The 27,675-nt window shown below is 52.6% G+C and overlaps 2 protein-coding genes across 2 annotated transcripts; one reads left to right on the top strand and one right to left on the bottom strand.

The window, feature by feature from the left end:
* Positions 1-657: 657 nt before the first annotated feature.
* On the top strand, positions 658-7,294 carry CDK5RAP1 (CDK5 regulatory subunit associated protein 1). The gene is made up of 13 exons (XM_063404482.1): positions 658-1,014; positions 1,583-1,686; positions 2,133-2,167; positions 2,855-2,955; positions 3,090-3,300; positions 4,029-4,149; positions 4,413-4,643; positions 4,900-4,997; positions 5,110-5,165; positions 5,280-5,410; positions 6,264-6,413; positions 6,803-6,943; positions 7,069-7,294. Exons 1-13 carry the CDS (start codon positions 774-776, stop codon positions 7,147-7,149), a joined length of 1,701 nt encoding a protein of 566 aa, XP_063260552.1. The 5' UTR covers positions 658-773; the 3' UTR covers positions 7,150-7,294.
* Positions 7,295-15,318: 8,024 nt separating this feature from the next.
* Positions 15,319-21,953, bottom strand: LOC134553010 (BPI fold-containing family B member 4-like). The gene is made up of 10 exons (XM_063402233.1): positions 21,921-21,953; positions 20,145-20,253; positions 19,158-19,602; positions 18,621-18,725; positions 18,022-18,168; positions 17,650-17,713; positions 16,966-17,026; positions 16,248-16,339; positions 16,109-16,151; positions 15,319-15,369 (listed from the first exon to the last, which is right to left on the bottom strand). The coding sequence occupies exons 2-10, from the start codon at positions 20,236-20,238 to the stop codon at positions 15,338-15,340; spliced, it is 1,083 nt and encodes a 360-aa protein (XP_063258303.1). The 5' UTR covers positions 20,239-20,253; positions 21,921-21,953; the 3' UTR covers positions 15,319-15,337.
* Between the last annotated feature and the right edge of the window lie 5,722 nt (positions 21,954-27,675).

Here is a 27,675-nt window from a genome sequence, read left to right as displayed (position 1 = left end):
GGTGGCCAGGAAGGCCAGGGCATCCTGGCCTGTATCAACCTGGCCTGTAACCAGTGGAGCAGCCAGACCAGGGAGGGGATTGTCCCCCTGGCATGGGTGAAGCCCACACTCCCAAATATTTTGTCCAGTTCTGGGTCCCTCCCTCAAAATGGACATGGAAGTGCTGGAGCATTTCCAGAGAAGGGCAATGGAACTGGGGAAGAAGCTGGAGCACCAGGGGAGGCTGAGGAAGCTGGGGAGGTTCAGCCTGGAGAAAAGGAGGCTCAAGGGGACCCTTTTGCTCTCACAGCTCCCTGACAGGAGGATGCAGACAGGTGGGGGTCAGGCTCTGCTTCCAAGCAAGCAACAGGACAAGAGGAGATGCTGCACCAGGGGACTTTTAAGTCGGATATTGGGAAAAAATCCTACACAGAAAAGGTCATTAGACCTTGGAATGGGCTGCCCAGGGAGCTGGTGAAGTAACCGTGCCTGGAGGTGTTTAAGGGAAGACTGGACAGGGCACTCAGTGCCCTGGTCTAGTTGACATGGTGGTTGTGGGTCACAGGCTTAACTCGATGATCTCGGAGGTCTTTTCCAATCTAATTAATTCTGTAATTTTGTGATTCCGCGGCGGCGGCGCCGCCCACCAGCGGGGCGGGCCCGGAACGGCGGCGGATCGGAACGCGGCGCCGAGGGGCGGAGGCAGCGGCGGGGCTGCTTTGTCGGCGCACGGCGAGACCGCCCCGTCCCCGGCCGGCCGGTCCGTCCCCCAAAGCGCCCCCCCTGCCGCGGCCATGCTGCCCGGGGCCCGAGCGCTGCGGGCGGCGGGGCTGCTCCGCCCGCCCGGGGCCGCCCCCCGCACCGGGGCCTCCCGCAGAGCGAGCTGTGGGCCGGGACAGCGGCCGGGGGGGCGCGGCGCCGCGCTGCCCGCGGGGCCCGACCTGCGGCACTTCCTGAGGGCAGCTGCCGCCCGGCAGCCGAGGCCGCCGCAGGAGCCGCCGCCTGAGCCGGGCTCTGTCCCCGGGGCCCCGAAAGGTCTGTGGGTCTTCGGGACCGGAGCCGTTGTGGTCAGCAGAACCCTGCTGCTGTGGCCTCCCTGCAGGGTCAAGGGCAGCCGTAAGGCCGGTGCAGACAGTGATGCTCCACAGCTGGAGCAGAGTGGGGAAAATGGGTTGTTTGAGAGCTTTTGGGGCCCTGATGGGGTTTTGACGCTGGAAGGAGTTTAGTCCTTGGCTGCAAAGTCGTGTGTGTTCTTCCTCCATGGAGTGGGGCAGAGAGCAGGTTGCTGTGCTGGGGTATCAGTGCGGCCGTGGCAGCCCCCGCGGGGCCGTGGTGCCTTGGTTGGGATGGTTTTCATTGCCCCGAGTGTTGTATCTCAGTGAGGACACGGCTGCTGCTGCTCTGCAGTCACAGCCCAGCCTTGCTGTGTTGCAGAGCACACAAGTTTCCCGGAGTCTGTCCTTTGGTTTGTCCTCGTGGGCTGCAGGTCGGGCATTTTTGTGCTGCTTCCCTGACTCTGGTGGTGGCACTGAAGGCTTCTTCCCATAGAGTAGGGGTAGGACAGGCTGTGGATGGGAGCTGAGCAGGCTCCTGTTTGTTGCAGTGTACCTGGAGACCTACGGGTGCCAGATGAACGTCAATGACACGGAGATCGCCTGGGCCATCCTGCAGAAGAGTGGCTATGCCAGGACAAAGGAGCTGGACGAGGTAAGGCAGCACCTTGGCAGCTCTCCTGGAGCTCAGCCCTCACGCCCTGGCTGTGTCTGCAAGTCCCAGCTTTTCTCTGGAGCGCAACCCTGTGGGATGTTAGGAGCTTTGCAGTCTGAGTTCTGTGCAGGAAGCTGCTTAACAAGTGTGGTAGAAAGCTGTGGGTTGTCTTTTTTCTTTAAACTGCTGGGCTCCATCTCAGTTGGAGAGGGATTGGACACAGCGGGATCCTCCTCTCTCATCTTTGAGTTTACTTTTACCATTTAGTGAAGACTCTGCTTGTCTTCTGTTTCTTTCTTGCACCTCTCTTTGTTGAAGCCTGCCGTGTACCCAGGCAGGCCTCTTTCCCTGAGTTGAGTTTTATAGCTTCAGGTTACCTGGGCAAGGCATGAGAACTTATTGTTTGGCTTTTATAGATTCTTCTCTTTTTGTTGCTTTCGATTTAGGCGGATGTGGTTCTCCTTGTCACCTGTTCTGTGAGGTAAGGAAATGTTTGTCACTGGTTTGGGACAGTTTTTAAGGAATTAACACTTGAAAACCAAGGCAATAAAGGTGTTGCATGAGGAAAGGAGTGTGCAGGTGTGAAACTGGCAGTTTAGTTGAGGGTAGGACTGGCTGATGCTATAATTTACAACAAATTAATTGTGTTGTGAATTTCTTCTCTGGGCAGTGAGAAGTTCTTTGGTAGTGTAAGGTCTGTATCTATGGCATGGGCAGTGAGAGACCTGCACAATTAATGATTTTATTTTTAAATATTTTATCTTATCTTGAAGTGACTCTAGTACAGTGTCTGTACTTTAAAAATGTGAGATATATGTTTAAGAGCAACTTGATATAAAGGGAACTTTGCTTGTTTTTTCTGAATGCAGAAGACACCAAATGCTCATTGTCACTTGCAGGGTACCTTGTACTGTGGCCAAGGTGCTTCTTCTCTCCCCGAGAGCTTAGTCCCTGAGGTGTTTCTGCTATGGAGAGTCTCTCAGGCAAGCAGAGTGATAGCAGATAAGCCAGAGTAAAGGCATAGCACCCATACCACAAACAGCACTCTCCAGTGCCATTAGAGTCCTTTCCTGTAGCTGAATTCTCCTCACCAAGCCCTTGGGCCGCTCCAGGCTGGGGCTGTGCTCCAGAGCAGGAGCAGGAGTGCCCATTTTCCGTGGCTCCCCAGGGAGAAGGCAGAGCAGGCCATCTGGAACCGTCTGCAGCACCTCAAGGCACTGAAGGCCCGGCAGGCGCCGGCTCGCGCTCCGCTCCGCGTCGGGATCCTGGGTACGGCCGTGCCGCCTCACCGTGTCCTGCAGCAGCACCCGCCTCTCCCCGGGCTGAAAGCAGCTGGGAGGGGCTGCGGGGGAGTAACAGAGGGCAGGCACTGCCTCCTGAGCACCCTTCTCCTTTGCTGGCAGGATGCATGGCAGAGAGGCTTAAGGAGGAGATTCTGCACAGGGAGAAACTGGTCGATGTTGTGGCAGGCCCTGATGCCTACCGGGACCTTCCCCGGCTGCTGGCAGTGGCAGAGTCTGGCCAGCAAGCTGCCAATGTCCTGCTGTCCCTAGATGAGACTTATGCTGACATTCTCCCAGTCCAGACTAGTGCAGGTGGCACGACAGCATTTGTGTGAGTACCTTTTTTCAGCGCTTGTTTCTGTGGCTCTGGTTTGGAAATCTGCTGTGCAGAGCAGTATGGGCCAGTGACAGCAGCTGCCCAGGAGATGCAGTGCCTGGCTGCACTGAGTCTCCCAGAGTGTGTGTGTATGTGTGTGTTTGCTGCTGCTTTGCTGTGTGACTGAGCCCTGGAGAGCCTGCCCTGAGCTCTGGCTCTTGTGGACTCCTCTCCCTCTCCTTTGGGAGTGCTGACTCTCAGCCTGATGCTGCATTGAGTGATTTCTGTGCCACTGTCCCTTCCTGAAGTCCATGCCTCTCATCCCCTGCCTTCTGTGGTGCCCTGCTCCAGGTTCTGCTCTTCATTCTTCTAATCCTCCACACATTATTACTTCTGATTGTTTCATTTTGGTGATAACATTGTCAGACATGTAATCAGACTCTGCTTGGTGTGGCCGTAGCGTATGGAAGGACAGTATCACTCTCTGCAGGAATGGGATGTAGAAGGATCTTTGATCACTGCCAGGCTGCAGTGCCAGTCTGTGCCTCATTAGTTCTTTCCAGCTTTCTTGGAAATGTGCATGAAAAATCAGGAGGTGTCAGCTCAGGGCAAGCTGGATGCCGTGTGCATGGCCTGTGTGTGGAGCTTGGCTGCAGGCAGCAGCAGTGGGCTCACCGTGGGCAGGATGCAGCGTGGGTGGTTGTGGAGGAGCTGGGTGAGACCTGTGCTTTACCCCTTGGCAGGTCCATCATGCGGGGCTGTGACAACATGTGCAGTTACTGCATTGTGCCCTTCACCCGAGGCCGGGAAAGGAGCCGCCCCATCGCCTCCATCCTGCAGGAAGTGAGGATGCTCTCGGATCAGGTGAGGCAGAGCCTCCTCCCACCTGTCCCCAGCCACAGGAGGAAGGGTGGGTCCTGGTAAAGTAACCAGTGTCACTGCCTTTATCTGCAAAGTTGAGGTTGTGGTGGGGTTTCACCAGTGGCTTTTTGATTCCCCTCGTAATAGTCCATCACAGACAGGGAAGGAAGGGCTTCTGTTGGAAACTCCTTGGAGTAAAACCATGGGTGCCCTTGCAGCTCAGCCATCCTGCCCAGGTTATATTTCTTCCTCTGTTTATTTTGTAGGGAGTGAAAGAAGTGACCCTCTTGGGTCAGAATGTCAACAGCTTTCGAGACCTGTCTGAGGTGCAGTTTCAGTCAGTGGCTGCCCCAGGCCTCAGCCGTGGCTTTAGCACCGTCTACAAAGCCAAACCGGGAGGTTTGCGCTTCTCACACCTGCTGGACCAGGTCTCTAGGATTGACCCAGAAATGAGGATCCGTTTCACCTCTCCACACCCCAAGGATTTTCCTGATGAGGCAAGTGTAAAATAAACACCTTGGGCTCTGCTTGCAGGCAGCGAGGCAGCTCTGAAATGTGAGGTATGAGCTGTGCTGCTTTCCCAAACAAAGAGAATGTGGGTTCTCAAACTGGGAACAGCAGCTCCTGGGAGTTGGATGTTGGGGCTAAAGCTGGCAGGTTTGGAGTTTGCTGGCTTTTACCCAGGGAAGACTCTTCCCTTGGCACCCTGGTGCAGTTAAGCTGTCTGAGACATCATCTGATCACTTACCACAGGTGCTGCAGCTCATCCAGGAGCGACACAACATCTGCAAACATCTGCACCTCCCAGCCCAGAGTGGGAGCACACGAGTCCTGGAGGCCATGCGACGAGGGTGGGTCACCCCACGAGGAGCCCTGTGTCCTGCCCTCTGATTTGGGCTGCTGGTTTCTCCTCACTGATGTTATGGGTTTCCAGTTAGCAAATCCATGTGCTGTTCATTGCAGATACACAAGGGAAGCGTATTTAGAGCTCGTGCACCACGTGCGTGACTCCATTCCAGGTGCGTGTTCCTTTGGCTCAGTGTGAACTCAGCACAGCTGCACCTCACTGTCCTTTCTGAGTGCAGCATTCCTGTCTTCCATGAGGGCTGTGTACAGCTGTGTGCCTGTTACAGGAGTGAGCCTGAGCAGTGATTTCATCACTGGCTTCTGTGGAGAGACAGAGGAGGATCACCAGCAGACGGTGTCCTTGCTGCGGGAAGTCCGCTACAACGTTGGCTTCCTGTTTGCCTACAGCATGAGACAGGTGAGTGCAGGCCCTGGTGGTGAAGGCTGTTATCTCTGGGTGTGTCCCCTAAACTCCTCAGTGTTTCTCACTGTAACACATTTTTTAAAAAGCTGTTGAAAATCATACCAAAGACTTGGTAGATGCCATTTGTCCCAGGCAGCATTTGTAGGGTGTGTGGTTCTGTAAGGGCTGTTGTGCCTGGGAGGCTTCCAGATCCTCTGTAGGAGTGTCAGGGTTGGTAACTGCTCGGTGACCTGGCTCTGCAGATGCTCCAGGGTCATTGCAGAGAAGCAACTGTGTCAGCAGAGGCTACAAATACATTATTTACTGATGAGGAATGTGCTGATGGGGCTGGGCTGGAGCCCAGCTATAAGGGTCTGTCAGTCAAGTCTGAACGGAAGTGGCGAATTTTTGAGAAGGTATTTCCATGAGAAGAGTGAGTAGTTGGTAAGGCTCCATTAGAATGGTCTCCAGAGTGTGTGATACTGTTGGGGAAGAGGACAGAAGGTTGGGAAATGTAAGGAAGCAAAGGGATTTGGATCACCATTCAGTACACAGATTAGAAATGCTAGAATCTGTTGCCTGTCTGTGAACAGCCAGGCACAGGCACATCCCACACAGGAGCTGCAAAACTGTTTCACAGCCACTGATACTCAGTGCCCTGCATCAGACCTGCCTAAAAGGTGGAGAGGAAAGATGTGAGGGGCGAGAGGACATGGCTGGCACTGGAATAGTTCCTTTGTGATACAAACTGAAATGCTGTTGGAGTGGGGGAAGCTGTTGCTGGAAGAGCAGTGGAGCTGGCTGGGCTCAGAGCTGAGGCTGGGTGCTGAGGGGCCGCGCTGGCCCTGTGTGTGCCCTGTGTGTGCAGAAGACGCGGGCGCATCGCCGGCTGCAGGACGACGTCCCCGCGGATGTGAAGCGGCGGCGGCTGGAGCAGCTCATTGCCACCTTCCGGGAGGAGGCTGCGAGGGCCAACGCCGCGCTGGTGGGACAGGCCCAGCTGGTGCTGGTGGAGGGGGTGAGTGGGCCTGCAATGGAATTGTCCTCCTCCTTTCTTGCTGGCTGTGCACAGCAGTTGCCACTTCTGCCTTCCCTTCTCACTTTGCCCTTGTAATCGCAGGACTCCCAAGACTATTTCTTCACGTTTAAGCAGGCAGCCTGACTTTTCCAGAGCACTGAGCTGAGCACAGGGGATGGGATCTGTTAGGGATGCATCTCTGACCAAGCACAGAATTTGTGCTTTGGTGTGTGTCACCCAAACAGCTCTGGCCACAGTGCTCTGTTCCGGGGCTTGGTTAATGTGGGTTTAATACCATCAATAGTGCTCAATTAATTCCTGAGGCAATAAAGCCCAGCAGTGAATCAGAGCAATTGCCATGCAGGTAATGTTCTCTGTCCTCTTTCCAGCCCAGCAAACGCTCTGCCTCGGAGCTGTGTGGGAGGAACGATGGCAACATCAAGGTGATCTTCCCCGACGCCGAGCTGGAGGATGCTGCCGAGTGCCGGGCTCCAGGCAGAGCCCAGCCAGGGGACTATGTGATGGTGAAGGTGACCTACCTGCACTGCTCATTTCCTTGCACAGAGCTGTTCTCTAGGGCAGCTGCTGCCAGAAGAGCCTAAAATTAGAATGGATCTTCCTTTCTGTGCCTGAGGACCTGTGTTGTTTCTTTCAGGTAACCTCTGCCAGCTCGCAGACCCTGCGGGGAGTTCCGCTCTGCCGGACCACCCTGTCCCGTGCTGCTGCTTCTCACTGAGGGACCCCTGCTGCCCCTGGATGGAAGCAGCACATATTCTCCAGGAAGAAATAAGTGTGATCAGGTGGAGATATGGTAGAACCAGGGAGATATATATGTATATTAAAATTTATTTATTAAATAATAAAATACATATGTATTTCTGCTTTGGTGCCAACTTACCCCTCACAGATGTGTGCAGGTTCAAAGGGGTAGGAACTGTGTGAACTTGCAAAATCCAGGTACTGCGAGATTGTGTGTTATGACTTGCCCTGAGGCTTGTCTCACCCTCACAGTGCTGCAGGTCTGTCCTCTGAGTGTGATCACGTCCTCTGGCACAGCCCAGCCTGAGAATGGATACGCAGAGAAGTTCCTTCCTACAACCTCAGCTGAATTTAGGACCTGCAAAAGCTGCTAGTACCTACAAAACACAACCCCAGTAGCTGCTGGAGAATAGCAGAAGTACTGTCAAAGGGTAGCAAGAACTGAACTAATAGAAGATTGATTAATTCTTTCCAAATATTGGCAAAATGCTTGGAAAGGGGATGCAAGAACCCACACCATACTTGTGTGTTGGAATGTGGCGCTGGACTGTGGAATGAAAAATGGTGTTTAATGTGCACCAGTGTCTCTGTTGTGTCTGGGGCTGAAGGAATGCAGCCTTCCCCTGGTACTGGGGAGGCTTGGATCTTGTCTAGAGATTTCCTTGTTTCCAGGCCTGGGGGATGAGATGGCTGCTTGAGGCTCATCTCTGGCCTCTTAAAACCTCAGGTGCAGTTTTGTAATCCAAACATCTATGGTTGTCCTTCCCTTTGCTTACTAAGAGAAGTGGTTGTATTGATTTAAATGGCCAGCAAGTTCTCCAAGTGCATCTGACAGTTCCTTGTTTTCATCAGCCTGAAGCTGACCCTGGCTGCACAGTGTCACATTCCAGCCTGTTCTGTGAAATTCAAACAAGGACCTGTGACCTGCACTTGTGAGTAAACTGAGATGTGAGAAAGGATCACCCTTTTTCATACAGATAATTATGCCATTAAAATAAATTCTTGTAGAAGGCTCTCGGCAGTGACCAGTTTTGAAGGAACAGCTGGTAGCAGGGCAGTCACAACATGAATTTGCAGAATTTTAAAATAAACCTGAAAGGGTTTTGCTCGAAAGCTGCCTGAGCTCCTGCTCAGCTCTTTCTGGGCTATAATTGTATCTCTTTGAAAACAGCATGGTTCACTGAATATTCATTAGGCTTCAAGAAACAAATACATTTTGCTTATTATCTCAGAGCTGAGTCCCTTCTCCTAGAAGTGAATCTGCACAGTCAGCGCAGCCCATGTGGGCTCTGAGGTGCTGGCAGGCACACAGGGCTGGTCTGCCCTCCTGCTTCCACACGGGAAAGTGTCTTTCTTTGGCCCAGGTTCACAAACCAGGGCTTGAACTTCTGCTGCCCAGTGAGGGTGAGCCTGTGGTCCAGGGGGGTTTCAGGAAGAGGCAGCAGTTTGGGATGAAATCTCAAAGGAAACAGCAGCATGTATAAACAACAGCTCTCAGAGATGATGGGCACTGAGGCCATGCTTGGCTCATCAAACCCACTGAGCAGTGGCCAAATTCAGCTCTCCTATGGCAAATCTTTCACCTCACAGTTCCCAGGGATTTTGGGACCACGGCCTAAGCCAGTTTAGGGCTTTCTGCCCTTTCCCTGCTCTTTTTGACCTCTCCAGGAGCACCTATTCCAACTGGAAAATGCAGACCAGTGTGCCCTCCCCCCTCCATCCTGCTTAGAGGCCAGCTGTGGCCGTTTTACAATCATTATTTTAAGAGAGGGAGACTAATGAGGAGAAGAGCTGGGTTTTACATTTTGATGAGGAGGTGATAATGCTCACTGCCCGGGCTCCCCGGGGGAGCCGTAGCACTCACCATTTGCTTCGCCTCCTTAGTTTTTATAGGCCTCGGGAATGACGACCGAGGTTTTAAGGCAGCAAAGCATCCATTAGGAAGTGCTTACGATGACCTTGGAGGCTGAGTCAGTCCTTTGGCACTGCGTGGAAGAAGGAATGTGTTGTTTTCCTTGAGGCTGGAGGTGGGACGTGGGTTCTGTGTCGCTTGTCAGGTTTGCTGCCTAAATCCAGCTGTTGGGAAGGCTGAACTCATACCTTGTGTTCCTTCTTACACGTTTCTGTTCCCCCCCTGAGCCCGGATGAGAGCCCTGAACTCTCCCCCCTCCCATCTCCCTGATGTACACCTGTGCCTTTGCAGGTCGAAGCGGTGCCCTTCCAGTCCGTCGTGCCCCAGTTACGCCCATGGGCAAACACCTCAGGAGGCGTTTGGCAGCTCAGGTTTCCCAGTACAGCCCTGAAGTGCTGGGATGACATTTACTTTCCGACAGCAGCCGTGCCCTGAGGGTGTCTCCTGACGCCGGAATTTCGTAACACACAGCCTGCACTTTCCTTTCTGCTGGCAGGGGGTGTGGGTGAGGCTGGACATCACCCGCACACACAAACAGCTTCACCTGGCGGAAAGGTCACTGTCAGGAGAACAAGAGCCCGTTTGTTCCCCGGACCCCCATCAGAGAATGAACTTGTTTGTCCTCAGGTTTGGCTGTGCTCAAGGAGTGAAGGGACAGCAGCGGGCGCTCACAGCTCTTCCCTGCTCAGCACTGGCTTTTGTTGGCCTAAGGACAGCCTCAAAATTGATGCCTATCATTGCCTACACGTGCCTGCCCGTACTTGCTCCCTTCTCCAAGGCTTTTGAAGCAGCTTAGGCAGAGCAGTCAGGCTTTTCCCAGTGCCAGGGCTGGCCATGGTGTATCAAGTCGTCTCCCAGGACCCCTCGAGCTCTGCAGTCTGTTTTCCCTCTCTGTGTCATGGTGCTGGTGGAGGGAAGGATGGATGGACATTTTCCCTGATGGAAGCCTGTAAGCAGAGTTAGCTTTAGGTCAGCTGGAGCTTCTGCTGAGGGGATGGCAGGTGACAAGGCATTGCCTCTGTGTGATGCCAGCAGCCTGCCGGGCTGCCACCCTCCTCTTCTCATGGGTTTTCCCTTAGCAGACAGGCTCCATGTGCCTGCCAGCCCATTCCCCCAAGCCTCCTCCTCCCTGCTCTGGACTGCTGTGGCCTGGGGGTCCAGGGGGTTTTCTTTCAGCAGCTTTTCATCACCATTTCTGAAGCCAGCTCTTTGCACAGGGATTTGGGATTTAAAGCAAAATAAAGAACTTTCAAAACTGTTTTCCACTTCTAAAATTGGTTCTATCTTTAGTTCACTCTTTTCTGAAACTGGCAGTGGTTGTGTTCTGGCAGGGCAGGTACAGCTGCTCCTACAGGCTCCTCTGCAGCCGATGGTGAACTCTGTGCTGTGCTGGAAATGCAATGAGCTCTCCTTTGCCATTCCTTGGTGCACCCACCAGCCCCAAGCTGCTCTGCAGCCCCCCCAGGTTGGCATTGTCAGTCCCCAGAGTCCCTCCATGTCCGTGCGCCTTCCCGGAGCACTGCTGGGCTGTGACCTGCATGGCAATGACAGAGGCACCGGTGGTGAGTGGCAGCTCTGAGTTCTGGGGTTTGTGAATTCAGAGGGTATCTCACAGTCTGTCACAGGCTCTGCTGCTCTCTGGGGCCCAGCAGTCCTGCAGCTTTCCCTCCTCCTTTGTGAGCAATTTATTTCCTTTACTGACAGACAACTATTGACTTCTCATTCTCCTGAAGATGAGATGTCTTGTCTCATCAGGTTTAAATTAGTTTTATCTTTAGCCTTTCCTATTAATAAGCTCTCATTGCGGTGTCATTACTTGCTATCTATTTTCTGATGTTTTTCATTAATGGCTCTATATCTTCCAGATATTTTTTCAAGTATTTTTCCCCTGCTGCTGAGTTATTTAACAGTCAGACACAGATCAGAGACATGAAGATGGTGTGATGCTGATCAGAGACAGCACGGAATGGCCCAGCACCACTTGGTGTGCAGGGCAGGGCACTGGGACTGTGATGGGGCAGCAGTGGGGCTGCACTGGGGCTGTCAGGGGTGGTCATGCATTCCCTCCCTGTCTCTCTGCATCCCTCTGATCCCAGCCTGAGCTCTGACATGCCTGGGGCTCTCAAGAGCACGAGTCAATAGAGTAATTAAAATGCCTCCTGTGAGGCGGAGGTGCTGCAATTCCTTTGGACAGCTGTATCTGTGGAAAACAGAGGACTACTTTCTGTGCTTCGAGTGCCTGGCAGGGGCTCCTTCCCTTCAGCAGAACTTCCACTAGGAAATGTGAAAGGGAATTATTTCACATTGTTTGAAATAAGGGGGCCCCTGCCCAGGGTCCCTGTTCCTGCCAGGTCTGAGCCACCTTCCCCAGCAGCCAGTCTGGGGCAGCTGCCACTGCCACCAGGAACATGGAGTTGGCAGTACTGCCAGCCTGGGGACAGGCAGGGTACTCAGCACAGGGACAAGCAGGGTGGCCAGCCTGAGGACAGGCAGGGCTGCCAGAACAAGGACAAGACAGGGCTCTTATTATGTCTTCAAAGGGTGTCAAAAGCAAAGTCCATCAGTGTTGAAAACGCCCCAATCTCAACCTCACTGCCCTACATTTACTTCTTGCATTAAGGAGGAGGAAAAAGGTGTCTAATTCGTGGAGAGTAAACCCAGGGATGACAACAGCCTGATGCACAGGGACATGTCTAACTGAGCTGTCAGGGTGTTCAGGGACAGCCAGGAGTGTGTTTGCCACTTGCAGAGCCAGGTCACCACGGGATCCCTCGCCCGCCCCGGCTGTGGCTCCCATGTAGGAATTACATAGTGGCAGTGCCTCCAGCAGAGGGTTTGAGGGTGATTAATATTCAGCACACTGCTGTGAAAATGAACAGCCAAAAAGGATTGTCCTCCTTCCCTTCCTGCATCCATGAGGACAGTGAGGAGAACAGAAATGAAATTCACTTTTGGTCAGGCTGATCATAGGATTTTAAAACTAGACAAGGTGCTCCCTTCTCTTTGGGCTATTGAGTGTCTTTTAATATGTTCCTTTTTTTTTCTTTTTTTTTTCCTTAATATTGTCTTTCTGTAATATAATTACAGGAAATTTAAAAAAGGATAGTAAGAGACTTTGGTTGAAGCTATCAGAACCAAACAGGAGGCAATTCCAAAACCAGCTTCCCTTTTAAAAAGGAAAACATTGTAACATTTCATTAAAGGAAATATTCTTCCCACAATTTCTTATCCAAACTCCATTTTGAAAAGCCTTTATACTGTTGGTGGGAAAGCTTTCCCTATCCCATGCTCAGCAGCCAGTACAGCAGAGTCTGGCAGGAGCAGTGGCACCACTGACAGGACCCCTGGGATGCTCTGCACAGCAGATAGGTGTAATTTGATGCAGAAGCCTTGGAGAGGATCAGAGCAGCCTCCACAAGGGAACAGCAGGGTGAGAGGAACCTCAGGAAAAACCCCATCAGTGTCTTTGCAACCAGAGCTGGCAAAGATCTGATCTGTTCCAGAGTCGCCTGTCCTGGCACATAGGTGCTGGGTGGTGCCAGCAGCAGGGACATCCCCTGTGGCCCCGTTTTTATCACTGTTGGTGGGTCAGACCAGTGCAGGTACTGCTGCTGTCCCCACAGGGCTCACAGTGGCCATGGCTGCCCACCCCTGCCTCTGTGGCAGCAGAGGTGGGACCCAGCCTGGTGGCACCATGCCACCTGTAGAGGTTTGGGGTTTGGCTCTAGGGTTACTGAGGGAATATTTACACCTCTTTTTGCAATCATTCACAGCAAGTGAACCTAGAAAGGGGCTTGGCACATTCCTTCATCCTCCTCCTTCTGTTTCCTTAGGAACTGGAGACTAAAGATGCCCAATGAGGCGTTACAGATTCAATAGCTTGGTCCAAGGCACTGCCACCCATCCTGTCCTCCCTTGACAGAGCTCTGACACTGTTGTCAAAGGGCACCCGACCTTTGCCCTTCATTTTGTGCTGAGCACACGCAGATCATCAGCACCAGGATCCATTCCCAGAGCCCCCAGCATGTGGGTGTCACTGCAGCCAGAGCGAGGTGCTCTGGGTGCAGCCCAGATGTCCCAATGCCCACATCTCATTAGCATTGTTACCTCTGCCATTAATTGGCAGGGCAGGGTGGCATTGGCTGCTCGGGGTATGGCTGGCTCACAGTAGTGAGGCAGAGGGAGTGAAGCAGCAGCAGGAGAGGCTGGGCTGTGGTCCCGTGGCACTGGTGACACATCACCCACGCCAGTACCTTGGGAAAAGAGCAGTGAGAACCTCCAAATTTTTCAGGGGAATATTTGGCCACTCAGAAGATGTGAGCAGGAGCTTGGCCCTGGCAGTGTGGTACCAGAGGATGCTGGCAGCAAACTCCCAGCTAACAGCACCAGAGCTCCCCTGTGCCTGTTGGATGGGGCTCTGGGGCCCTGGGCAGGACCAGAGAGACCCACACCAGGCAGAGGAAGAGAAGGCTGTAGGTGCTGCCCACCAGGAATGCCCAGCAGAGCCAACGTGGACACTTGGAAATGGCTGGTGGCACATGGTGCTGTGCCAGTGGATCTGGAGGTTGCAGGGCTTGGGCATCTGGCCCTGGCATCTCTCACCATGCAGCCGTTCTGCTCCAGGGCTGTGGCACAGCCAGCCCTGGGATGAGGTTTGATGCCAGTGCAGCCAGGAGTGAGCTCCTGTGCCCAAACGTTTGCCGGTTACTGCCACTGCCCTCCCCGGGGTCCTGGGGGCCCCAGCCCCAGCCTGGGGGGAGCTGTCTCCCCGGGGCCCCAGGGATGTGTTTGTTCATGTCAAACAGCTCCCAGCTCACTGGCAACAGGCGGGAGCAGGAATACACACTAAAAGAACCAGCAGCTCAGGGACAGGGCAGAATAAATCTGCATAAATACAAATGCGGGGAATATTTATTTGCCACATTGACCACGTCTCTGTAGCTACTTTAGGGTGTGAGAGTGGGGGTCTGGCAGCCTGGGCAGGGTTTGGGGCTCCACTCAAGCCTGGCTCTGGGGCTGCAGCCCCTGTGGTTCCCCACCTTTCCAGCAGACTCACCTATTCAATATTCCTCACATGTGAGTTACTCCTGTAGCTGATGGGAGAGATAAATAACAAAACCCTTGCAAATGCAAAAATCCTTTGGCAGTTTGGAATGGAACCAAGTCACGTGCTGAATGCAGATGAAGAAAAATCATTTTTATTGTAAGGAGTAACAGAAGGGTGTGAATCTGCCTCAAATCCACCTCACCCACAATGCAGACACATCCAAATCCACTTGGAGATTACAAGGCAGGATAGCATTCACTCTGATCAGTTCAAAGCGTCGCTGTTTGGGAACAAATAGGCTGAGTGTGAGCCTGGATTAGGCTGGGGGCTTTTTTGCCTCTTTTTAACAGTATGAAATCACTAGAAACAGCAAAATTCCCTTTTGAAATGGTAAGCCAATCAAGAAGCAGAAGGAGAGCAAAGACAAAGTGTTTACAGCTCATTGAATTTGTTCCTTTTCTTTCTTCCCTTCTCAGAAGGATTTGTGCAGTTGGTGCAAACTCATGAAATTCCTGAGGGGACCAAACCCCTGCCTAACTGTCTGCATCCAGCACCTGGAATGTCCCCTCTGTGCTGAGCTGTTACCTGGCCTAAACCCCAGCCCAAGTGGAGCTGGGGTGGACATGAGGAAAAACCAGGGGATCAGGATCATCCCTTCATCAGTCAGTGACATAATGTGGATTGTGGCCATGACAGCCAGGAGGGACACAGGCAAGACCTGGGGCTCCTGCCTCCACAGTCACAGTGTCATCAGCATGGCTGATCATTGACATGGCTAATTATCAGTATGGCTAATTATCGACATAGCTCACTGTTGGCATGGATTATCATTGGCACAGATTATCATTGGCACAGATAACTCTAGGCTGGACAGAGACACCAAAATCTGACAAGGCTGAAATGTAGAGCAGAAGAAAGGGTCTTTTCTTGGTTGGGTTTCTTCATTTTCGTGTCTATTCTCAACCTACTGAGCCGTTTTTCTCCCTTCCCTCCTCCTCCTTGGGAATCACCTGCAGGGGGTCCTGGAAGGATACCAGAGTGGAGATTTTAGGCAGCCCTGTCCTACCCCTGTCACCTCCCACTACCAGGGAGCAGGGTCAGGACTCTTCTCACCCAGCCCAGGTACTGGCACAATCGGCAGCAGATCTCTGTGCCAGGTCCCCAGCCAGCAAATCCTCCTTACCCCAGGTGCTGCCGGTCCCACAGCTATGGACTGATCCCAGGATCGACACCTGCAGCTGGGGGAGAGGCACCCAGGTCAGTGCATTCCCTCCTCCAGGGCCCCAAACCCCGACAGTCCCCTGGTATCCCCCAGCACAGGCCCAGGCTCAGCAGTGCCTGATGCTCCAGTGGCCTGAGAGCCTCCAGCTTTATGGGCAGAGATGATTTAGTGCCCCCAGGAATACGGCTCTGGGGAAGCTGGGAAGAATTCCAACTCTTCCTTCCCTTCCCTATATATTAACTTTCCATGCATATGAAGCTGAAAGCTCTTCCAATCACCTCTGCAAATATTAATTAATCCTCGCAGCATCCTGAGGACCATTATTCACTCTTATTAAGCAAATATTATTAAACCCTTTTATAGGAGGTGAAGTGACTTTTCCAGGGCTGTGCAGGGCACAAGTAGGAGTGCACAGACTTTCTCTTGCTACTGTATTCCAGACCTGCAACTGCACAGAGGCAGAGCTGCTCACATTTGAGCTGGAGGCCATCTCGGAGAACCAGGGACCCCAACCACCCCCAGCACTGCTGTGCCCTGTGAGGTACAAACGCTCTGTGGGACTCTTCTGAGATGCACAGCACCTGCTCTGTGGGACTCTTCTGAGATGCACAGCACCTGGCAGCTCTGGCTGCCCCCCAGAGCCATGAGAGCCCTCCCCACTCCCCACCCAGGGCTGTGTCCCCCTTTGCAGCTGCCCTGTCCTGGCTCACAGGCACTGGTGGGGATCCCCATGGCAGCACTGGGGCTGCACTTACTCTTAAGGAGCCAGTCGATGAAGGTGCTTGGGAATGGGGAATCCTGCAAAGAACAAGGAGGCATTAGAGCATGTGGATGTGGAGGGGAGGCAGCAGTGTGGGGACAAGGGACGGAAAACAGGATGGGACATGTCTCTACCTGCAGATCCAGCTCCACATAGTGCCCAGATGTCACTGGCAGTTTGGAGAGGGCAGAGTAGATTTTCCCCAGAAGCCCAAAGGAGATGACACCTGGGGAGAGGGAGAGGCCAGAGCTGCCTGTGGGTCACTGAGCCTGCTGGAGCCCTGTGCCCACCCAGAGCATCTGGCAGAGGCTGGGAGAGCATTATCCTGCCCAGAAAGGAGGAAAAAACTCCTTGTCCTTCCTATAGATCTCAAACTCCCTGGGGTTCAAAAGTTCCCATGAAAGCTGCTGCCCTGGAGCTCCCAGGTGCTCCCATCACAAGGGAAATGTTGGGGGTAAATGGGGAGGGACAGTTCTGCTTTCAGTGAAGCAGCAATTGTGTGTCAGGTTTGACATGAACAGAGCAGGGGAGGGAAAACCCTCTGGCTCTGTGGGGCTGCACCTGGGGGTCCTGGCACAGCCAACTCTTGGCAGCAGCTTGGGTCTAGCCCTGGATAGAAAAACAACCGTAAGAAGAGCAGGACTGTGGTGTCTGGCAGTGGTGGTGAGCCAGGACTCTGCCCCCACAGCAGCTTTGCCAGCAGAGAAAAGCTGCTCCTGCTGCATTCAGAGACCCCTGCTTCCACAGCTCCAGCTCCCCTGAGGACACCTGCTGCCCGTGGAGGTGGCCAGACACAAAAACCCTGAGTGTCATTCTAAAACCAAATACAGGAAAGAAAATTTAATTACTTACGGTTGAGGAATTGCAGGTTAATGTTGATGATGCGGACCCAGACGTTCACTAAAGGGCAGAACTGCAATGGCAACAAGTGGCACAGGCTTGGTGAGAACACTGTGGGTGCAGCAGCACATTCCCCAGCACCACTTGAGTTTCACAGCTTTAAATCAGCCTGGGACAAACACCCTGATTTCATCCTAGAGCATAGCTCTTCCATGGAAAAAGAGCTGTACGATTTGTTCAGCCCCCTTCTCAAAATGGCACAGGTTTGACTGAACAAGATCCTCTAAAAGGCCACTTTGCTCTAAATGGGGCTGTTGCTTCTGTTCCCCCTCTCAGGGAGCAGCTGAGTATAAATTACCCCGTAACATTGAATGATGAAATTGAAATTACTCCTAACAAATAAATTCTGACTGTAAGGAAGATCAAACAATTTTGTGTAACTCACTTATGGGCTTGCAGGCATGTCTCTGTGCATGCACAAATATATATTGTGTATGTATGTGTACATATATATATGTAGTATATATTGTCCCTGCCAAGGGCAGGGGGATTTGAACTAACTAACCTTTGAGGTCCTTTCCAATCTAAACTGTTGTGTGATTCTGTGTGTGTGTGTAAATCTACCAGGCAGTTCTGGCAGGAGCACTGACTGCAGCTGAAATGCAGCTTCACAGCAAAGAATATTCAGGCACTCACCAGCGCAGGAACAAGAGACTTAAGAGACTTGTTCAGCAAGCTGCTCACCAGATTGGTGAGGAGGCTGGGGAGGGAAAAGACAGACAAAAATTACCAGGGAAGTTGTCAAAATCCACAACTTCACATCAAGAAAACCTAAGCCTCCTCTGTGCAGCTCAAAACTGAACTCGTCCGTAGAGGAGCCCCCTCCTCTTCTCTGACAAGAAATGCCGCAAGCCCAGAGCTCCCCCAGGCTTCAGCAGGAATTACAGGTGCTCAGAATTTTGTTATCTGAATCCCAAAATCTGCTTGTTATGCTCTCAATCCATGCCCAGATTTGAGACTGAAGTTCTGCCCCACTGCCAACTTGCAGGAGCTGACCCCCACACTCACCCCTTCCGCAGGTTGACACTGAAGCCACCGAGGAGGTTGTTGCAATCCTCAAGCACCAACTTGAGGTCACCAGGGGAGTCCTGGGTTAGGGTGATGTGTGATGTGATGTTTGCTTCTACTGAGGATCCACTCAGAAACTGAAAAATCCTGGAAAAAAGGAAGTGCCATGGAAGGTTATGGAGAAAGCCAAAGCAGCACAGGACAGTGGCGCCTGTGGCAGAGCCCCAAGCAGGGCCGTGGCTGGGACAGTGCTTCAGTTTTGGGACTTCTCTCAGGCTCCTTGTCCTGTAGCAGATCACAGACTCCTCGAATTGTTCCAGTTGGAAAAGACCTCTAAGATCAAGAAGCCCAATTATCAAGCCAGCACCACCACCATGTTCACTAAACCATGTCCTCTAGAGCCATATCCACATGTTTGTGGAACACTTCCATGGATGGTGAGTGTCTGTGGAGTGATGACATCTGGAAATGGTTCCAGAGAGAATCAGCAGCACAGCCAGCCTCTAGCTCAGTGTTTGGGGATGTTTGTGCACTCAGGAGTGTCCCATCTTTCCCAGCACCCTCAGGTCCCCATGGCCTCACTCTCCAGCCTCACTCACCCTGGAAAGCGAAGCACCAGCTTCGAGTACAGGTTCAGCACAAGCTCAGTCCCACGAAGGACCTTCCATGACACTCGGGCATTCTCAAGGTTCAGCACCTTCAGCCTGGGGGTTGACACCAAGAAAACCCACCTTGAGATGGCAGGATCAGCAGGAGCAGATCCTACAGTCCCATCTCTTCCTGCTCATCATCTGACCTGTGGATATTCTCAGGTAAAAGTGAAGGTGGGGAAGGACCAATTCCCACTCCGCAAACAGCCAATCTCAAAGCATGGCCAGGTTTCTCAAGGCTGTGTCCTCCTGAGTCTCAGTCATCTCCAGAGGTGGAGATTCTCCCACCTCCTGTGTTACCCATGGCAGTGTCACACCACTCCCACAGGTAAGACTTCTCCCATTTCTGATTGGAATTTCCCCTGTCGCAGATTCTCATGTGAGCTGCGAGCCCAGGACTGGTGGTTTGTATGAGAGGGAGAGTCTGATCCCCCAGATGTTATGGGTCACCCTGCCGTGAGCCCCACCACGGGGCTTCTCACTCACCATGCATAACGTAGTGTCTTTTGGGAAGCTCCATCACCCAACAGTCCTCCTGCACCCAGAAGTCCTCCTGCTCCACCCAGAAGTCCTCCTGCTCCACCCAGAAGACCATCAAGTCCAAGCAGACTTCCATTGCCTAGAAGACCTCCTTTTCCAAGCAGCCCTGTCTGTCCAAGAAGGCTGTTATTGCCAAGGAGGCCATTGCCGAGGAGACCATTGCCGAGGAGATTATTGCCAAGTCCTTCTCCACCAAGGAGGCCTGAGCCGAGTCCTTCTCCACCAAGGAGGCCTGAGCTGAGTCCTTCTCCGAGGAGGCCTGATGCAAGGCCTTTCCCACCAAGGACAGCTGTGCCAAGTCCTTCTCCTCCAAGGACGCCTGTGCCGAGTCCTTCTCCAAGGAGGCCTGATGCAAGGCCTTTCCCACCAAGGATGCCACCAGGCTGTCCTCCTGCAACAGCCAGAACTTCGTTACTCTCCTGTCCTTCACCACTCAGAAACCCTCCTCTCCCAACCCCACCCTGTGCCAAGCTTCCTCACGTGGGAGGCCTGTGCCAAGGACCCCAGCTCCGCTGGGTTCATTTCCTGCACCAGGAAGCCTCCACTTTCTGCTCCGCTTGGACTTCCTTTGCCCAGGAGGCCAGTGCCAAGCAGCCCGCCTTCACCAAGGGCACCTGTGCCAGCCAACCCACTTTTTCTACCGATGGGACCAGTCCCAAGCAGGCCTGCACCCAGAGAATCCCAGTTACTGACTGCACTTCCACTCTTGGGAAGATTTCATTGACAGGAAAGGTTGGTTTGGCTACATTAGGGTGCTCTGCTGGTGAGGTCTCGCAGGGACCCCTGAACATCCCTGAACAAAGTTGGGTTCCCCATGGAGATGGGCCTGCCAGGAGACAGCTCTCTGATGAGCAGAGGGACATGCCACGAGCCCAAAATGGCACAGAACTGTGCCATGACTCTCCCTTGGAAACACAAAATATCTGAACTCACCACTGCTGGGTTTTGCTGGGTTCAGCAGGTTGAGGAGGCCATGGGAGGGGGGCAGGAGGCCCCCAAGAAATACGAGACACCAGAAGGGTGGCATGTCCTGACACAGCACCTGTGGAAAGACCATCAGACCAAGCACCAGTTTCACATGGGTTTTGACAGCCCGGGCACTGGTCCAGCTCTCCATCCTTCATGTGCGCTGCCCTGGGGTGGTGGGGAGGTTCCTCCTGGACATGCAGCCTCCAGGCACCATGCCCTCCATCCCAGGAGGTCAGCCCAGACCTGCAGCTCCCTTTTCCCACTTCTGGATATCAGGGAGCAGCTGAAGCCCAGTGCCACACTGCTCCAGAGCCATCGATGTCTCCCTGCCTGACTGGGCCCCCCTCTGCAGAGCTGGGTACCTGACACTGCAGGGAAGTGAAAATGCCATTTTAAGAGAGGAAGAGGGATGGAGATGAGGTAGGAGGACCTTGTACTGAGAGAATCGGATGGCTTCCAACCACTCTGAAATGGCCCTGAAAGAGGAACACTCACAGCCAAATAAAAAATGATGAGTGTCACAGTCGTGTCCTTCTTCCCGCTGTGAAGAGCACCCTGTGTTATTAAAGCTCAAAGCACGGCCAGAATCAGACTCACTTTCCCATGGGCAGGTTGTTTGTTTTTCTCATCTTGTTCCACTCAAGCTGTGAAAAGAGTCCTCTTTCCCTGTGTTTGATCCGCCCCCAGCCAAAAGAAAGTACTTTCAAGGACCTTCTGATCCTGCCCAAGCTGGGCTTCTCAGGGTGACAATGCAGGCTGGGGAGTGTTTGTTTATGCACTGAAGGGTGTTTGCAAGGAAATGAGAAAATGGTCTCTCTGCAGCACTGCCAGGGGTCCCAGCTCTAGGAGCATTTTCCTGGACAGCCCATGTGCTGGACAGACACCTCAGCTTGTCCCTTCCGAGAAAAACAATGTACAGGGTGCAGATTGCAGAGGTTCAGCACCGAGAAATAACATTATTTAGGTCAGACTGAACAACTTCTTTATCTCTTCCAGATACTTAAAAAAAAATCCCTCTATGACAGTTCTCGGCACAATTAAATTAGACTTTAATTCACTCGACTGTCTTTTACATTTTCCCTTTGATCAGCACGTAATGATGCACAGCTCCTGTAGCTGCGATTATTGAACAGGGGAGAAGGAGAGAGGCTCGAGCAGCTTCTATTGAAAATCGTGTCAAATAAAATCAGTGGGATTTGTTGGAGGGGCTCTGAAGGACGTGTGCAGCATTGCAAGAGGGTACCAAAATGGATGTCAAGGCTCTTGGAAGAGCTCTTAGAGAGAATACGTGACCATGCAGGCACCTATCTCTGCAGTTATTAACAATATCTACCAGGGTGCTGCTCCTCGGTCACACACATTTCAGTGAGCCGAGCATCTTGCACATGCAAAAGGCACGTCTGGCTTTGCAGATAAACACTTATTTTACACCAGCTGAGATGAGGTCTGGAGAGCTGAAAATTGCTCTGAATTCTGGTCACCAAGATCATGAAAAAACTCCCCGTCCTTTCTGCCAGCTTAGTCATTATCACAAACTTAACAACAACAGGAATAAATGCAGAATTTAACAAGCAAGAGCTCTGCTAGCTTTAAAAATTAATTTTCATAAATGATTAAATGCTGCTACAGAAATCAAAGGAAAGCATCATTAAAATTCCTGCTTTTCCAGCTGAGTTATGCTGCGCTGTGGGTCGCCTGATGGAGCCACCACGGTGGTCACGGTCCTTCAGTGCCACTTACCTGGACCCTTTGATGTCAAGGTGGAGCTGCCCGTGGTCACGGCTGCTGGCAGCTGCTTTTATATACCCGAGCTGCAGGAATGAGGAAAGCCAAGGAAAGGATGGAGCAGGAACAGTTCCCTTTTGCTGGCTGTGAAATGTGACCCCTGCACCAGCCTGGCCCTGAGCACCACACGTTGCTGTGGCCAGCAGCATCCAGCCAGCCCAGCAGCTCACCCCTCACCCTGGGTGTGGAGCCCACCAGCACTGGGGAGTGTCCCAGGGTTGTTCAGGACAGCTCTGCACCATCATATGGAGCAGAATGAGTCCAAGCACAGCAAGAGGTGAGCAATTACCTTCCAATGAGTTAATTACATACAGAAACCTCACAAATTGCAAGCCAAAGGAAAGAGAGTGTGGGTTTGCGGTGCAGCGTCTGCTCTGAGAAAACTGTCTGTGCCCCAGAGGCAAGCAGGAGCTGGCTGAGTCCAAGAAAGATTTCCACAGTTTGAGAGACAACAGATAAAAGAAAGCGGGGAAATAAATAGAGGGGAAAGGAAAAGGAACATCAAAAAGGAGGGAAAAATCTGATTCTGATGTTCCAGATGTGTTTCAAGGTGGATCTGGGCTGGACCAGAGCAGGACAGTCTCACAAGCAATGATGCTGCAGCTGTCCCAGCTATTCCCTCTCACCCCAGGAGCAACAGGTGGCTTTAGAGCCTTAAATTAGCAGAAGTTTCATGTGGTTCATGCAGAGTTCATGGGCATTGCTGGGTGATTCCCCACCCCCCGCCCCCAGGTCCCTAAGTGCTCCCAGGACAAAGCCCCAGTAAAACCCAGGGCAGGTGAGGGTGTGATGGGTGCTCAACGTGAACAACATACCCCACAGCTTTGAGCCCAGGCCCTGGAGAGTCTGACATGTTTGGGTCTGACACAGCATTTGCTGGCAGATCTCTGCACCCTCTGAGCTGGGGGTGGATAAAGGGGACTGCAGCCCTCTCACCTGAGGTCTGTCCTGAGCCCAGGGATTTCACCAGAGCTGGCCTTCCCCACAGGCTTGAACACCTGCTGTGGCTGCAGAGAGGGCTGGACTTTATTGAACCTGAGCACAAGAATGCAAAGTACACCCACACCCTTCCGAGCACCCACAAAAGAGTCCAAAACACAATGTTCCATGGAAAAACCACATCTTCCTTCTGCAACATTTACAGGGATAACACCAAGCTGCTGTTGTGCTGTGTTGGGTATAGAGAGACACTCAGTGGGATCCTCGGGCAGGTGAAGTCAATTTTCAGCAGCCTGGGGAGGGGAACCCCCTCTCCCAGCACTCCTGTGGGACACAAACCAGTCAACACAGTGCCACAGGAGGGGAGGGTCACTGCTGAACTTCTTCCCAGCTCTCAGTCCCAAACTCCATCCCCTCTGTGTGCAGCCCTTGTCTTCTCAAGGTGTCCTGTGGTCAAACAAAGAGGTCAGGGCTGGCCTGGCTCCTCCAGCCTCTGGCCAGGCTGCAGCTCAGCCATGCCACACTGGGTGCAGGTCCCATTTGTGGGAAACTGCCCTGTGGTGAGGGGAAACTACAGAAGGGATTTCTGCATGGGTTGTTCCTTCATACAAATGTTGTTCAGAAGGCAGAGGGACATCACCTGGGTGGATCACCATCACCTCTGCTGCAGCCATGAGCTGGATCACATCTAGAGTATTTTTATTTAGGGTCACCACCAGTGCTTGGGGACTGCAATTTCCATCAGCAATTCATGTGGCTCAGGGTATGCCTTGAGAATCTGCCAACACCCAAAAATGCAGCAACTGTACAGTGCTGCTCTCCAGGAAGGTCTGGTCCTGAATTCCTGCAAAGCAGCACAGCTCTGTCTCAGCTGAAGAAGTTCATCAAGAGGCCCAGTGGAGGAGCTGGGGTCCACTGTGGGTGGCAGGGGGGCCTGTGGGGGTTTGGGGACAGTCTCTGGCTTTCCCAGTGAATAGTCCACCAGGCCTCCAGCTCAGTGACAGTCTGGGCTCACAGGGGAAGGAAACACGAGTCAGAATGTTTGCAATATTTGCCTTTACGGTCAGCTTCACGTTCCCTGGCTGTGCAGTGGCTGCACGCACGGCCTCGCCAAGTCAGGGCCCGTGACACTTCCTTCTCCAAAAGCTTGTGAAACCCAAACCCTGCTGTTCTCTCCCATGACAGAGGTGAGAGCAAGGCAGGAAGCCAGGACCTCTGCCAGCTTCACAGCCCCCTGCCCAGCTGTGCATGGCTGAAGGAGACCTTGATGAACCTAAGGGAAACATCCCAAGCCCTGTGCACAGATGGAAGGAGAAGATGCAGGACTCACATTCGAGTCCACCTCGAGAAGTGGCCCAGGGAAGGCTGGACATGGTGTACAGGATGCTGCCCAGCAAATCCAGGGCCACCAGTGCTGGGCGGAGAGGGAGGGAGTCATTGATCCCTTGTTGGACTCAGTTGCAAATCCCCTTCCCCTACCTGAAATTCCTCTTCATCTAGAAGAGCCTGGCTTTCAAGTGTGCTCTGGGCAGGGAGCTCCTGGGGACTCCTGCTCCTGGCAGATCTGGGGTCAGGATGGAGCAGAGGAGGGAAAGGTGTCCCTCCTCACCCAGGAGTGGGTGACACAAGGCAGGACAAGGCTGGGGACCGACTGTGTATTCACAGTGCAGGAGTCCCAGCTGGTCACTGACAAATCCCAGGGCAATGCAGAGCCCTGGGCAGAGCTGCAAGGGTTGGGGAAGGTCAGTGAGAACCCACATTCAGAGCCAGTGAAGGACATACAGCCCTGCTTGGCTCTGCCAGGCTTTCCCTGGACATGGGAGCACTGGACACCTGGAATGGTAGCCCTGCTGGTGACTCCACCAGCTCTGGGTCTGGCCCTGGGCACCTTCCTCAGAGAAATGGGGAGTCCCAGGAGCCCATAGAAAGACTCTAGGGCTTTCAGGAGCAGGAAAGATTCCATGAGTCCACAGCACAGTCCAGGACATCATTAGGAACTCTCAGCATTTGGGCAGACCTCGCATTGGGAAGGAAGGAGAAGCTTCTCCCAAGCTGATGGAGACATGGAATGTGTCTGCCACATCCCAAGGTACTGGGTGGATGCAGCAGCCCTGGGACAGTGGCTCTGCTCCTGCTCCAGGCACCAGTGATGCCACAGGGAGCTACACCACATCTTTTCACACTCTTTGCTCCTTCCTAGAATGTTTTATTTTTCCGACTTTCTAGATTAGGAAGAAGCCTGTTCAGGACACTTGCCAATAAATTATCCACAATTGGAAGCAGGCTGTGGAAAAATAAAGGAGCACCATGAAAACAACCTGCTGCAAAGTAAATGGGTCTTGTTAAACAATTCCCTGTGAATAGCGTGGAGCACAGACCTCCCGGAGCAAGGCAATTGCAGCAGCAGAGTGAATCGTTTCTGCTTGGATTTTGCATGAGATAACTGTAATTTGCATCCCAAAATAGCCGATGGGAAATTTATTGCTGCCTTTTATCTGCTAGTGTATAGTCTCCTTAAATGAGCAGAGAAAATCTCAGGCTGAGTGGTTCCTACACTGTGTGCTCACGTCTCAGAAGACCCCCACGCCATGTCCATTAAAATAACCTGTGAAAGTGGCACATGAGACAGAATTGTGCACTGAGATCTCTGGGACAGCACATCATTCACTGTGTGGCTGTGTGACCCTGTGACATGGCTGGTGAGTGGCTGTCACCTGCAGGGATGGTGGGAGGCAGAGTCTAACAGGGAAATGCTGTTGTGTATTTGCCATTTGCAGGGTGTGGGTTGGGATTGGCAGATCTTGATGGCGACGTGGGTCATGCCAGCAGGGCAGGACACCTCCATCCACCCTCTCAGGAGTCTGATTTTAATGCCACTAAACAGCCACAGCACCAGCCCCAGCCCGACCCACGTCTTGCCACTGACAGGACTCGAGTGTAGGGGTTGAGGTAAGCCCCCATGCCAGGCAGGAGCTGCAGGGACACCCTGGGGAGGGTCACCCTCCAGGGACAGCTGGAGGGACACTGTGAGTGGCAGCTCCGAGCCCAGCCGGGCTGCTCATGGCACACAGCCATGCTCGGGGGGTGTGGGAGCCAGGAGCTGGTCAGACCAGAAATGGTGAAAGACACTGAAATTTCTCATTTCTTTTCCTGTTTCTTTCCAGTTGTATCAGAGGCTTGGTTCTTCTGCCTCATTTTTTCCTCTGCTTCTGCTGGGCTTCTCAGCAGAGCCAGGCGGGTGGGCTGCAGCCGGGAGCTGAGCCACGGCCAGCGCGCAGTCTGGGCACCCTCTACAGGCACAGATCCCCCCTCTGCCCTTCCCTGGCCAGCTCAGGAGCCTCTTCTGCCCTGCAAACCTGCAGGACTTCCAGGCAGCCACCACATCCCACACAGAGCTTTCTCCTTTCAGGAGCCTGGCCAGTTGAAATTTTAATTACATAAAATTACTCCAGACTCACTTTGGAGGGGGAGGTTTGCTCACAAGCATCGTGCTCTTCCCCTTCCATCTGCAGTTCCTCTCCCTTTCTGGCTGATCACGGGTGCTGGTGTGAGGATGTCAATCCCAAAGGATCCCCACTGGTTCCTGTCTTCCAGAGTGGCACTCAAAACATCTTTACTCAAAAGTAAAAGCCACCATCACTCAAAACTCCTTTACTCCTTTACAGCCCTACCTGAGCCCCACCTCACCCTGAGGTGAGTTGTTCAAATTAAGGCTGAAATTATATCAGTGACTCACACTGGCCTTTCTTATTAAAATATCCCATTTCAACCTTATAATGATTAAAAATAACCAGAACCTCAAAAGGATGTCACTACACAAAACCTCCTTAAACTTCCATGTTAAATGAATGGATTTTCAGAAAAGGGTTTTCATTTTGCTATAGCAACCTCTTTTTTGATTTTTCAGACTAGTCACTAAATATAAACTGGAATTACTCACCTTCAATCCTACTATTGTTGGATTTATTCCCATGTTTTTTCTTGGCTCACCAGAATATATCATAAGGTTTGGGGGTAAAACAGACTCTCTGTCACCCGTAGTTCACTGTACCTTGTACGACTTTTTGAAACCTTTTTCTTTACTAGACCCTATCCTGAATTTCTAGCCTAGCTTTGCTCAGCTCCTCCTAAGGTGAGACCTTATGCTGGTCTGTGGGCACCTCAGCTTTAACCCACACAGCAGATCTTTCTACAGTGATGGTGCTGCAGGAAAATGGAAAGGTGCTGAAATTTTCACAGCTGACTAGTGGATTGAGGGCGTAAAGTACCATTTGTGAGTTTCATATATTCCACTCTAAATAAGGACTTGTAAACCAGGGAAAAGCATTGAGCATCAGTTGCTGGACATCACTGTTACCAAAGAGCCCAGGGCAAAAGAGAAGGAAAAGGTGTCTGAGACTGTGGCTGCAGCACGTGAGGCTGCACTGACCTGAAGGAGCTGTGCTGGGAAATCAGCTTCTCCCACAGAACTCCCTGCTGACGTTGCACACGGGCTGGCACACACAGGGTACCGTATCAGGAGGAATTTTTTAAGTTTCCAGCAGGTGCGTGGGGAGGCTTTGGAATAGTGCCAGGAGATTTTTGTCTCCTTTAGTGCTGGAGGAACCTCGAGTGGTTCCTGAGGCTTGTCCCACCCATCCTGCAGCTGCCAGCTCCTTCCCGGCAGACGGTGTTTCCTCCAAAAAACCCCTGTGCTGGGACACCTCCATGGCCACTCCTGGCCACAAGGGTGCTTTTGTCCTGGGGCCCTCAGCACTTAATTCCTTTGTGA

The sequence above is a fragment of the Prinia subflava genome, chromosome 8, assembly GCF_021018805.1.
Source record: "Prinia subflava isolate CZ2003 ecotype Zambia chromosome 8, Cam_Psub_1.2, whole genome shotgun sequence".
Taxonomy (NCBI): domain Eukaryota; kingdom Metazoa; phylum Chordata; class Aves; order Passeriformes; family Cisticolidae; genus Prinia; species Prinia subflava.
The sequence above is the reverse complement of the archived record's forward strand: the minus strand, read 5'-3'. Positions and strand labels throughout refer to the sequence as shown.